The sequence below is a fragment of the Mastomys coucha genome, unplaced genomic scaffold (assembly GCF_008632895.1).
Source record: "Mastomys coucha isolate ucsf_1 unplaced genomic scaffold, UCSF_Mcou_1 pScaffold22, whole genome shotgun sequence".
In the NCBI taxonomy this organism is placed as follows: domain Eukaryota; kingdom Metazoa; phylum Chordata; class Mammalia; order Rodentia; family Muridae; genus Mastomys; species Mastomys coucha.
Window position 1 is genome coordinate 153,836,343 of NW_022196905.1, and position 13,895 is coordinate 153,850,237.

General features: G+C 45.2%; 1 protein-coding gene across 8 annotated transcripts in view; it reads left to right on the plus strand.

Moving 5' to 3' along the window:
• Window positions 1–7,474, plus strand: part of Myo16 (myosin XVI) — a 509,596-nt gene extending 502,122 nt beyond the window's left edge. For all 8 annotated transcript variants that reach the window (XM_031339016.1, XM_031339015.1, XM_031339017.1 and 5 more), the window contains one exon: window positions 6,188–7,474. In XM_031339016.1, the coding sequence (XP_031194876.1) occupies window positions 6,188–6,415 (228 nt within the window). In that variant the 3' untranslated portion in view covers window positions 6,416–7,474. The remainder of the gene's footprint in view (window positions 1–6,187) is intronic.
• The last annotated feature ends 6,421 nt before the right edge of the window (window positions 7,475–13,895 follow it).

A 13,895-nucleotide genomic window follows, 5' to 3' on the forward strand; every position in this document is an offset into this window, starting at 1 on the left:
ACAAAGTTACAGATGTAAAACATTTTAACATGAGGACTTCTAAACCTTCAGTCACTATTTCAGAACCGAAACAGAAAGAGTTGTTAAAAGGGGCTAGAAAGAAAGAAAGAAAGCTTAGCTCGACTTCTAAGAGCCCTTGTTATCCGTACAGAGGACCCAGGTCAGTTCCCAGCAGCCACCTGATAACTAACAACTGCCTGGAACTCTAGTTCCATGGGATTCTGACTTAGGCAGGCACCAGATATACAGAGGGTACACAGACATACATGTAGAAAAAACAGTCACACACATAAAACAAAATGAAATGTTTTTTGTTTAAAAGTTGCTGAAGTTGTTCATAACAATGTACTTCTATGGTTACAGTATTTTATTTAACACCTGAAATTAAAACATGAGAACTGCCCCCAGCCTCTCTCTTCCTCCTGTACTGCTCTCCTTGGTTTTAACTCACATCTGAGAGTGTCAACTACACCTAAATCACTCACACTGTGACTCCAGCCTGGCTCAGCATCTGGAGAATTTCTCTATCATAACAAAGGTGGGGACTCGAGGCCATTCCCCAGGGCCATTCACTGAGAGAAGCCCTCTCATCGGATGTTATTTGATTTGGGCATCAGGATTCCTTCAGCAGATCTAGGGGAGGCCATCAAGTCAATGTGAAGACTCCACGGCTGCTTCTCCTCGTTCATGCCTGTTCTCACATGTCAGTCACTCACCCCTTGACTGGTTCTTACTGGTAAATGATTGTGAGCTCTTATTCTGTGACCAAGCTCTAGAGCCACATTGAACATCTAGTCCAGCCCTGCTCTCCACAGGGCGGAGCTTCAGGCCATGCTACCACTCAGCGCCAGTTCCAGACCTGCCATGTCTTCCAGATCCCTGTAAAGAGTGAAGTTCAGGGATAGCTACAGTCTGTGTTATTTCCCCTTTCCTGTTGCTGAGCTGGCCATCCTTATTCAAAATGCAGATCCTCTGCAAACCCTCTACCAAGGCAACTCTACCAACACAAATGGTTAAATATGGAGTGACAGGAGAACAGATCTCTCTTGCCTAGCTGCTCTGTCTACACTGTGGGTATCACAGGAAGACATCCATGGCATCTCCTTAAATCAGGCCATGCGTTGTGTTGTAGCGGCGAGGACTGATCCATGGGCTCCGAAGGTTTAATTGGGACGCCTTCTATGTCTTGCTATAACAGTTGCCTCCTGTCTATAAATGCTGATGAAGGAGAGTGACTTCTGTCTTATAAATGGGTGAATTCCGCCTGGTGTGAAGCCAGCAGACCCTGGGGTGACTTCTGTCTTATAAATGGGTGAATTCCGCCTGGTGTGAAGCCAGCAGACCCCGGGGTGACTTCTGTCTTATAAATGGGTGAATTCCACCTGGTGTGAAGCCAGCAGACGCTGACCTGAGATGTGGCAGTGCCCCTGACCTCCTGTGATTTGTTCTTTCTCTAAAATGAAATGATTCCCTTCAGAAGCAAAATGATCTTTTTGTTAGCAAATACATTTCACCTCTTACTGATAATACTCAGTTTATTTGGGAAATAGCAAACGACAATCAAATATTTGATGTCTATCTTTTTGTTACCAATACATCATAAGACCACAAAAAGGGACAGACTCTGGTGCAGGAGTTTCCATGACACCAAGTGGTGTTTGAAATGCTTCTTGCTTACACTGCCCTGGACCACACTGCAGTAGCGTGATGGCACTGGCTTGTTACGCAGAGACGCTGAAGCCCTTATATTAACCACGGAGACCAGGATACTTCAATTTCGCAAGCTAATAAATTCAATAGATCTAAATGAAGCAAATTAAATGTTATTAGCCCCATAGTGTCTTTCTTTGGGGACAAGCCTCTGAAAATCATCATCTTAAAATCCCTCTGCATCAAAGATGTAGAATGTCTAACTTCCACTTAGACACACCTATGCACAATGAAGAACAAGAATGCTGGGATTCTGGCATCCCTTTAATGCAAGTCCGCCAGTTCTCCTTTTACGCCTAATAAATTTCCCTTTATCAGGACTAATCTCTAAAATAGAATCTGAGGAATGTTCTGTGGTATTCTCCAAAGAAAGGATTTATTCTGAGCTCAAGCTGATTGTTGAAATCATCAGTCAGAGTTTCACTTATTAGGGAACCACGGAAAACTCTTTGCCACTGATTCCATTCCTCTGAACTCCCTTCAGTATTTCAAGCCCAGACACCCTCATTAGGAGGGTTTGCTAATGGTTTGTGTGCATAAGCTTCACATTTTATAATGTACTTGGGAATTTGAGTATTTCTAGTAAATACAGAAAAGTTCTCAAAAGAGAGAAAAGTTTTTTGTTTTTTGTCTTCCCAAAAGAAAAGACAGAGGGGGATTTGTTTTGGTTTTGGTTTTGGTTTTCCCAAAAGAAAGACAAGGGCTGGGGAGATCATTCAGTTGGCAAAGCATTTACTATAAAAACATGAAGAGCTGAGTTCAAGCACCAGAACCTACAAAACACACACGCACACACACACACACACATGCTCACGTACACGTGCATACACACATGTAACACACAACACACACAGATGTAACACACACGCATGCAACACACACACACATACATGCAAAGCATTTACTGTAAAAACATGAAGAGCTGAGTTCAAGTACCAGAACCTACAAAACACACACGCACACAAACACACATGCTCACATACACGTGCACACACACATGCAATACACAACACACACATGTAACACACACACATGCAACACACACACACATACATGCAAAGCATTTACTGTAAAAACATGAAGAGCTGAGTTCAAGAACCAGAACCTATAAAACACACACGCTCACACACACACACACACACACAGGCACATGCAACACATACATGCGATAGACATGCACACACATGCAACACACACAACACACGCACACATGCATGCAAACACACACACACACACACCACATATACACACAAGAACACACAGGAGAAGACACCGTGACTCAGGAGATTTGAGATATTTTCTGTCAAATTGCCTGCCAGTCTCACTGGGATAGGCAGCTTCCTAGAGTCACCTTGGAGACAGGCTCCTCTGTGCTCAGGTCAGTGTGATGCTGACTTCAAAGCTGCGCTTTTTGGAGGTTTAATGGACGGTCACATCTGGCATCCTTTTGGTTGTCCTGGAAAATGATGAAAAGAGTCCATACTATAGTGGAAATGTAGAGGGGTGTTTATGTCTGTGACAGAGAGGAGGGCACGGTGAGTGGGAGCCCAGTGCCATCTGCTAAGTGGAGGCTGGGGTTCTTTTGTCTAGGTTTCAAGTTTGACTCTTTGTTAGGAACGGGTCTCTGTTACAGGCTGTCTCACCTGGCTTTCTTACGGTTAAGTGAGCATTTGCTAGTCACTTTGTCTTGTTTTAATTTCTAGCCTAAACAGTGTTTCGGTTCCTTTAGTGGTTTGGCTAGAGAGTGGGACATGCATGCTTGAATCACTACATTCTAGCATAGTTTTTACTTCTCTCACTTTCCTGATACTTCTAGAACTCCAGCTTTAACCTTTCCTTAATCCCTCCAGCTTGTGCAGTTACCGTTGGCAGCCTTGTGTGTTCTGTGTGGGACTTAAAGTCTAGGAGACGATCCAAGCTCCTAATTGATGTTTACCTGCAGGCTTGCTAATTACAGTGCTCCTCAACCTTAAATTTTACCTTTTTCCCATCTGAGATCACTCTCTTCCTATATAAAGGAAAACCTTCCTGTTGTGCCTCTGTTGATGCATGTTATCTGAGGGCACTTTTAGCTTGTGCACCGTCTTTATTTCGCTCTGTTGTCAGACAGCGTGCCGGGTTGCCTCTCAGTGATTCCATCCATGTGCCTTTGCTCTCCAGCTTGCAGTTTTCTGTTAAGAAGTCGGTGTCTGCTCTCGTTGTATGGTCCTTTGGATATCAGCACATTCTCACTTTAGTTTTGTATTTATTTAAAAATTTCATACATGGATACAGTGTATCTTGATTATATCCAACCCTTATTCCTATCCTCCAGGTCCTCTGAGGATCCAGAATCCCTATCATATCTCCTTCTAACTGCATGTCCTTCCAAATGTTTGGATGTTCGGTTGGTTGGTTGGTTTAAGCCATTCAGTCCAGTCAGTGTTGCCAGGATGCATGGAGTTTAGGATCATGCTAGTGGGGAAACTACCTGTGGCCACACTCCTGAAGAAAAGTGCCTCTGCCTACCCCATGCTGTATGCTGAATGTGAGCAGATACAGGACACAGGAGACTGGCCTCAGTGGGATCTCACGTAAGCAGAGGGGAACAGAGGGATCTTAAGATGCACTCATGAAGAGTCACATTGATATCACACACTTAGCAATAGGAGACCCTGACTCTAGCTTAAATGGGCGCCGGGACAGAAGAAGATGGGCGATAAGCTGAACAAAGCCATAGCTCAGAACCCAGGCTCCCACGTCACCTTCTCTGTGTGCTGTTGGCCAAATGAACTTACCTGTGCCTCAGCTGCCTCATCCACAGACTAATAGCACCGCCTTTGTAGAACTCGCAGGAGCAGCCTGATTCACAGAAAGTTGCCTACACTTGCTAGCCCTCCACAGCATCCACTAGCTGAATAAATTCTATGTACTCCCCAGAGCTCTGCTTTCCTGGTCCATTCCATAGTGGGTAGAAGCAGTCTGCAGAATTGTCGCATGTGCAGGCCATCCTGGAGACTAGTCAAAGTCCTAAGGAGACATCCTGCTTTGGAGACCTTGTCTATGGATGCCTTGAGATTGAGGTAGGGATGGACCAGTTGACCATGAGCCCAGAGATGAGGTGCCCAGCACTGAGGTGCCGCTGCTCTGATGGCTGGCTCACATGTATAGGAAGCTCCTTTTGCTAATGAGGACCTCCATGCTGTACATAGAGATTCTAAACACAGATCTGAACTTTTTGACTGAGGCGCTTTGAACAAGCAACTTTAAAAGTTTCTCACATGACTAAACGGCCCACTCAGGGGTGGGTTCACACTTGGCCCAGGACTGCTGGCGAGGCTTGTCTTTCTGGGCACCGTTCTGTATGGGAGGGCCACAGTACATGTCCTACAGAGCTCTACTCTCTCTGATTTAATCAAAAGTCATGATATAACGGGAGAAGTGCCAGGCATTTGGGGCCCAGGAGAAAAGAGAACCATCTTCTAGGTTTTTCTTACTTCTCTCCTGGCATCCCCTCTCTGGCTTCTAGGATCTCATTCTTTTTAAGGAGAATCTTCTTTTTTTAAAATAGTTAGAATAGCCAGAAAATGGTGCCTGTAATAAAATTCCAGATGCTGGCAGAAATGGGGGGTCCCCCTCACAAGGTAACTCCATTGTACCCAGGCTGAAATAAACCAGATAGCCAAGGGTTAGTTTTCAGGAACCATTGTAAATGAAGTAGAAGCAAGTCATACAATGGCATGTCAGGTGCTGTCCAGCAAAAGCTGGGCCTGTGCCTGTGTTGGAAGGCTCACCATCTGAGAAAGTGCCCAGCACCTAGACAAATGTCTCTGCTCCATTGTCCTCACGTGGGTAATGTGGCTAGACACTGTAGCAGGTGGCAAGTGTGTTCTCAGACACAGCTAACCTTCCTCTGGTAGGCAGCATGTTAGTGGCTGTCTCTTATTACCCCTGTGCTTGGGAACTGGTTGGATATCAGTATGAGCCAGTTCTAGCAACTGTTCTGGGGTGGGGGATGGGTGGGTCTGCCCTTGGGCTAAAGTATATGATTGAGGTGGGCTATGTCACCCTGATATTCCTGCTGAATGTGTGTGTTAATGAATAAGCAGTTCCTGCATTGGGGTAAAGCTTGCTTTTCTAACGGCAAATCCATTCAGAGAGGAATTAAATGAAGAGAAAATGCAAGCTGGCACAGGAGTGTTTGTAAACTCAGGAAATGCAGGGCAGATTGATGTTGCTTTCTCTTGTCCCTTTGGGAGATGTGGTACTTGCTAACAACTCCTTGTACCTCTTGTTGATGATGTTGCCGTCTGCAGGAGGTCATCTCTCACTCCCTGGACCCACACTGTTTCCAGTGTTCTGCAGCTGGAGGTTTGGAAGGCCACTGACTCTTTGCACCCCAGCCCTGTCCTTCCCCCTGCCATTGCTGCCACCCTCCTCTGCTCAACTCGGTCACCTGTACATCTGTAGCTACCTCGCTTCTTCTGTTTCACTGCAGGTTATCCATCAGCTGAGGCTCTCTGAGAATGAAAGCGTAGCTCTGCAGGAGCTGCTGGACTGGAGGAGGAAGCTCTGTGAGGCCAGAGAAGGCTGGCAGGAAGCCCTGCAGCACCCGGAGCCCCGTGCACCTCCACCACCACCCTGCAAGAAGCCAACGCTCCTAAAGAAGCCTGAGGGGGGCTCCTGCACCAGGCTGCCGTCCCAACTCTGGGACAGCGGTATCTGATACAGCCTGGACTGTGGGCACCTGTCTGAGCTGCCTAGTGACTGCAGGCTGCTTCTGCAGGCGACTGCCATCGTATGCCTGAGGTCTCCTCTCCAGGCATCTCCACAAAAGCACAGGATAGTAACGATGACTACCCAAGACCTCCTGTGTGTACAGGTCTGTGCGTGCTCGGTGGTTCCTTCTCCATTTCTTGATAGCACACTGAATTTTAGGACCGCACTTCTCCCAGATAGCCAGAGGCGAGGAGGCATTTGGCTGAGGTCAGAGGTCAGAGCAGTGGAGGGAGGTCCTCCAGGCAGCTGTTTCTACCCCACAGTGGCCACTACCCCACCAGTGGCTGTCACATGGTGCAGCACATAGGGCATATGTTTATTTCTTTGTAGTTGTCTGTCATTAGAATTACAAACCCGACGACCGTTTTACATGTTTATTACCGTATTTTATAACGTTATGCAATTGGTGTGTTCCCTTTCTTCAACATGCAGATTTTAAAAGACTATTTCTAGGAATTTTCTTTTAATTCCACATACTTATTTTTAACCCAAAGCCCCTCATGTCCTGGGGATTATGCATTGCCTTGGCTTTAACATGCCTACAGCAATGCTGGTCAAGAAGTAGAGTTTTTGTGTCCTGTCCCTCCACTCTTCCCGGCACCCGGCATCTCCCTTGGGTACATGTGGTGTTGGCATTCATCGGTTAAGCTTTGTCCTCACCCAACCCCTCAGCTTGGCGTAGATGACAGGATGTTTATGGTTCAAAATGTATGGCTTCGAGTTCCTAGCTGGTGATACTGGACTTTCAACAGTCCTGAGAAGCAGGCTGAATCTCATGGGACAGAGCAGTGTGCTGCCCCCCCTAGGAACACTGCATGACTCCCTGCTGTGTGCCCGGCGGCTGTCCTGCGTGCGACGGCCTGCTTCTCCATGTCTTTCTGCCCACTGTCCATGAGTTCTGAGCGGTGGCTCTACCAGCCATCTGCCACCTCCCCCCGCCACTTGGACCTGTTCATTCATTTCTGCTGTTTCAGGACTTCTGTGCCAATAAAAGGGTGCAACTGTATTCTGTTTCAGTCATTTGTGGACAGTGCTGTCTGTTGGGAATTCTTGTCTCCTGATCAGCTATGTGGAAGCAACAGAGAGCCTTCACCCAACCTTCCCTTATATTCCTTTATGTAAGCTTCAAGGGATGCCTGCTAGCACAAAGAGAGTGCACTGTATTAAAACTAAGACCTAGGAGTAACTATAGCAATCAGAGCACAACAAGCAGCCTAGCCTTGTTGGAGGCTCCGCATTCAGCTGACTCTGCAGTAAAGGAGGTGGTTGCTATGAGGGCTTTGGGTTGGTGGCTTCAAATGGAAAGGAATGCTCAAGAAGAAGTGACTTGTTATGTCTAAGACTTAGCTTCCCTGGAGGCCACAGCCCCCTCTAGGAAATCACAACAGGAAGAATGAAACATCATGGCTAACTACATTGCCCTCCTGAAATCAAGGAGGTGCTCAGCTTGCTCCTAGCCAGGTCCATCCAGACTCTCTGTCATCTCTTCACTCCCGTCTCTCTGAATCCAGGCCACAGGCTATGGCAGAGCTAGCTCCTTACTGACACAAAACTTCTTTGGCTTCCACCAGTCCTCATATATTGCAAATATCAATAATCTGGGCTGAATTGGAACCTTGAACGGCTCCCCATACAGAGTAGACCATAAAGTGCCAACACTGCTCCTGTGTGCAATGCTCAGACTGCACCGATGTGGTATCTATTACTAAAATGAACTGTTTGTGCTGTCCAGAGAATTACCCAAAGGGAGTGGACTAGAGAAAGCCCATTCTCAGAGCTCTTGTTGACCAGAAAGGTCAAGGTCTGGGATCTCTTGAGAGCTAATTCCTAGTGAGGGACAACTGTTGGTTTGCAGATAGTCATCTTCTCATTATAAGGTCATGTGGTGGGAACAAAAGGAAAGAGGCTACAAGGCCTCTGGGGTGTCTTTCACAGGGTCCTGTCTCTGTTCTCATGACCTTGTCATCCCCCAAAGGTCCACTTCCTCATGCATGCTGTCACACTGAGGTCTCAGCTTCAGTGTGTCAACTTGGAAAACACACAGTGGCTCAGTTCGTTGCACTGACAGACACGCATAAGGTCATTGTGCTCATTCTTATATTAATATTGAGATTACAGTTCAGAATTTTAATGGAGTCTATCAAAATATCATCTTTCCTTTCTCCATTACAGCATGGCAATCCAATTTGATTTCCTGACATTGTCAACTCCTTACATTTACTTCAATAGAGCTTTAAAATCTTCAAAGTGAATTTTTTTCAGATACATAACTATGTGAGATTTTGTTACAAGGTCACTACAGGGAGACCTTCTATGAAGGTGGGTCCATGAGACATGTGTGATCCAAATCACACATGTCTTCAGCCAGGGGCAGCCTAGAAGCTTGCACAACAGGAAGAGCTCAACCAGAACAGTGCCCTGAGCATCACAAAGCATGAGCCAGGCAGTCTCTCCAGAGGCCCCTTTGACCTTCAGAGACCAGAAGCCAACCCCTTGTAGACTAATTGCCAACTCCTCCATCAGCACGGGAGGCTATCTGTGCTTAGCTATCTGCGTCTCGACCATGGAGAGAGATGGCCTGTGCATCCACTGAGGTGTAGCACGGTGTGACTGAGACTATGGGATTTACTGGATAAAAAGATGGGTAGGTCACCAGCCCTAGCATCACCATATCCACACTTACCAGTCATACTAACTGAGATCAAGTCCAGTTCTTTATGTGCACTGGAAGTCTGAGGCACAGCTCTGTAATGAGGGTAGTAGCACTGGAACTAAGTAGTCACAGGCAGCCTTCTGGATAGTAAAGCCCTCACCATTATTTTTACACAAGCAATATTTAGCTACACACAATTGCAAAGAAAGATGGCATTCTAATTGCCACCAGGCCATAAGGTATGAATTATGATATATTATTAGGCCCACAACCTTATGTTTAGCAATATAATTGGTAAGAATTATGATGCTATGTTCAAACACTACCTACTCTATTGCTTTAAAAAAATATGAGGGACCTCTAAAAACTACTACCAAAATGTTTATATTAGGTTAAGATGACTTAAAACATATTTTCCAGAGTGGAAAAAATACCTCATTACTATTCTTAAGTGGTGGTATCTAATTTAGTAAAATTATGATTACATAAATCTACTCAATAAAAGTAACAACCAATTAAAATCCAAGATTGGTGAAAGGACTTCATATAGAAATATTAATTATTTTGTTTGTGCAAAAGTAATATATTACAAATTCCCTAGCTTACAATGATGGTTAGAGTTCTGCCAAAATTCAATGGCTGCCAGATTCCAACTGAAAATCAAACTCAAGCCCCAAGTCCACACAAGCCCAAAGATTGGGAGCTGGGGAAATGAATCAGTAGCTAATGTGCCTGCCACATAAGCACAAAGATCTGTGTTCAAGTGTCCAGGACTTGTGTAAAAAAGTTTGCTGTGGTGATCTATGCTTATAACCCATGAACTAAGGAGACAGCCAGGAAAATCCCTGGGTCTTGCTGGCCCAACAGCCTAACCTACTAGGTATATGAAAGACTATGACTAAGAAAAAAATGGGAAAAGGATGGCACCACTAAGGAATGGCACAAGAGCCTGATTTCTGGCCTCCACACACACATGTGCACACAAATGTACACACATGCACGCACACATGCACAAGCACATACACAACACACATATACACACATTTACACACACATGCACACATCTATACACATATGCACATACACATACACAAAAATATACACATGTGCACATGCATAGGTACATATACACATACATACATATACTCACACACATGCACACACACAGAGTGATCTGAGGTGTTGAATAGGATGCCCCACAGTAGCCCAGCTCATTCTCCTCCTGCACTTTAAGCTGTCTTCGACAAGGAGTTAACAGATTTGATTTCAATTTCTATTCTCGTTGAAAGCATTCTTAAATTGACCAGGGAGAAAAATCAAAACTGTGTTCCAGATAAATTTTAGTGTAAACTTATTATATCTTTCAAACTGTTCCTACGGGCGCACACTGGGCTGTATGGTGCAGAATGGAAAATCCACAGCTTTCAAAGCCTCAGCTCATCCTCTCCACCTCATTCTTTTCCTTACATCCTTTTCATAAGCAATGACTACCATAATATTCCACAGTGAACAATGGCTGGCTCTGCAAGGTGTCTGTGTGTGACACTGATTTCCTTAAAAGACAACACGCTGTGGGAGGCAAAATTCAGCCTTGAAAGAACCACTTCTGTAGCCGTGCCTCCTTGCCCAAGTTCTTCAGACCCCTGCGAGCATCCATTGTGATGGTTTCAACAAATTTCCCTAAAATCCAGCCTAGTTGTAAACTTTAAAGATGGTATTTTCAAAGAGTGAGTTTTATTAGAAGTCTACCACATATCTATCATCTGTTTTAATTTCTCAGATCACTTTCCAGGGTTTTTTTGAAGTGTATTTATACTTAAATGTCACTTGTGTGTGCTCCAACACCAGAAGCTTGTCATCTGGGCTTTTTATGCAAAGAACCAGGACATCACAATGATAGGAGTTTCTTACAGGAAGCTAATTAAAGATGAATAAGTAATGCCTTCATTCCGTTGTTGTGGTGTAATGGGGATGCCCCCTGCCACGTCCTCACTGCCTTTGAGTTAGCCATTGCAGTCCCCTGGCCATGTGTGCTGCCTCGTCTTGCTCCAAAGCCCCAGGGAGTGTGGAGTGCTTCAAAGAAGGTAGCCAGAGGGTTCCAATTTCTGGATGTCACCATTTGGTGCCTAATGTCTGAAAAATGAAAGAGAATTAGATTATTGATATATTCCAAAGAAGACCAAAGCGTCACAGAAAAACAAACTAATATGAACTTTAATTTGAGTTTTTGATCTTTAAGGTTTTAACAGAGATACTTGGTGTCCATGATGCATAGTCATTACTTGAGGAGCGTCGTCCCTCTGTGTTCTGAGAAGGTATTGAGCCTATTTGGGGGCTCATCCTACTTCACTGGGACACGCTGCTCATGTGGTGCTGCAGGAGCAGATCCACACTACAGGAGCCATGACGTTGGCCTTCTGTGAACAGGTTCAGTAAGACTGTCTTGCTATGACCAGACAAAGGTCTGAACAGTTTCAATTAGAGAACACACAGGTTCCTTCTGCTTTTACTGTAAGGGAAAGGCTGTCACTCTCTTTTACTGTAGGGGAATGGCTGTTACTCTCTTGAGCTGAGCAGCTGTTGAGGAAAGAATGCCGGTTGGTTTTCCATTTTGTTTTCTGGAATTTCCTCTGTGACACCTAAAGCAGGTGTATTGATTCTGATATACACGGCCTATAGGACTTAGAGTGTACTCATAGGCCTTCCCTACAGGGCCTCCCTACTGACAGCATAATTTCTGTCATCCCCATAAAACTGAAGGGACTTAAGAGATCCCATCTTCCCTAGACTCCAGAATAGTCCTTGGCACACAGAGGATATCTGTCCATCATTAATAGCTAACTAAACTAATGGACAAGTGAGACAGACAGACAGACAGAGAGAGAGAGAGAGAGAGAGAGAGAGAGAGAGAGAGAGAGAGAGAGAGAGAGAGAAAGATTCCAGGATATAGACTCTAGCACTAGCTCCTACAGAAGCCTGCCCCATTCCAAATCTCTGAAGATAACTGGGGTTTTTAATGCTTAAATCATTATATAGGACTTTGGATGAACAGGACTCACTGTAGTGGGAAAAACTTCCTAAAGAGAAGGATGTACTGTATGTATAAAGTAGAGCATACCCACATATACCCATAGAGGCATAGGGCTCTGGAACCTTCTACAGGTACATACCTGAAATGGGCTTGTGGTCCCAGGCGTCTCCCATTGTCTACAACAGAGACAGGGCAGGTAAATGCTCACCACAAAGGTAGCACCCCATTCTGTGGTCTAAATATCAATACCCTGCCCCACAGTTTATAAGTTTGGAATCTAATACTGTATTCAGAGGCAATCTCTTTGGAAGATGGCCAATTGCTGAAGGCCCTACCTTCATGAATGGAATTAGTGAGTAATGTTATAAAGAGGGAGACCCTATGCTCCTTCCATCATGTAAGCATACAAGCAACAAGGCTCCATGCATCCATCACAGCTCCCTCAGGAAGCCCCAGAGTCACTTGCATCGTTCATCTTGGACTTTCTGGACTTCAGAACTGTCAGTGGTATAGACCTCATGTATATTCATTGCCTAGTCTACAGTATTTTGTTACTCCACCCAGAATGGACTAAGACGCTAGGTATCAGGAGCCCTCTAGCCTCTCACTGTGATGGATCAAGGACCTCTCCACCCTTTCCTTTCTTCCAATAAAAAAGAACCCACTATACTTTTCCACTATCCCATAAGGTGGCAAACACATACAGTGAAGCAGAAAATTCAGCTTCCTAGAAGTACAGAGGAAGAGCACATCCAAGTTTCACCAAGTACTGGAGCAAAGAAACCCAATAATTTATTTAACACAAGAAGAATCTACAGCCAGGGAAAGAAATTGTCAAATATGGGAGACTTAGTGTCCTATGATGTCTTGGCAGATAGTTCTGGTGACAGCTCTCCAACCAGATAGATGGGAGGTTGCTCTAGAGCTGGCCTTCCTGCTCTGGAAATGTCTTCCTGGTAGAATGTCACCTAAATGCCACATCCCAAAAGAGGCCACCGCTGTAGAGTCAGAGGCTTTTCTTCATGTTCCCATTCAGCTCCTCCACAGCCTGCCACTTATCATTCTGTAGAAACGATACTGACCAGACCAGCTATTTCTTCAATTAGCCTGCTTGAACATGTTGACAGGGTCCAGAGAGGTATCCCAGGAATGGGGCCCAGCAGAGTGTCATCTGACCTGGTTAGCTATAAATGCAGTGTAGTCTCTGATGTTATTAAACAGAGGGCTCTGGAGAGTCTATGGGATCCATGGACATGGACCTTAAATTAGTCTCTGGCGTTGGGAAAATAGAGTAGGCCCTGAGGGAAAACTGCCTGGGGACTTCAGTGACTGTCCCAGACAAGAACTGCACAGAGCAGGACAATGTGTGTGTGTGGAAGGGAGGGATGCGTGGGGGGAATGTTTGGCTGTTTCCGGCTGTCTTGAAAATCATAAGGGTAGAGAGACAAGCTTAGGCTTCTCATCTTCAGTCTTCACTCTCACTGAGATGCCAGGGATCCCAACTCTATGAAATGTTGTTTCCTAGCTGTAAGACGACTGGGTAAACAATCAACCTCTGTCCCCCAGTTCTGCAGTGTGTGGGCCAAGGAAGCTCTTAATATGAGAAATCCCAGAAGTGGAATGAGTTGAAAAGAAGAGCCCAATGATCCAGAAACCTCAAAGACCCCATAACCTTCAAGCTCCACTCCCTGATCCCTGGAACCTTCAAGCTCCACTCCCTGATCCCTGAAACTTTCAAGCTCC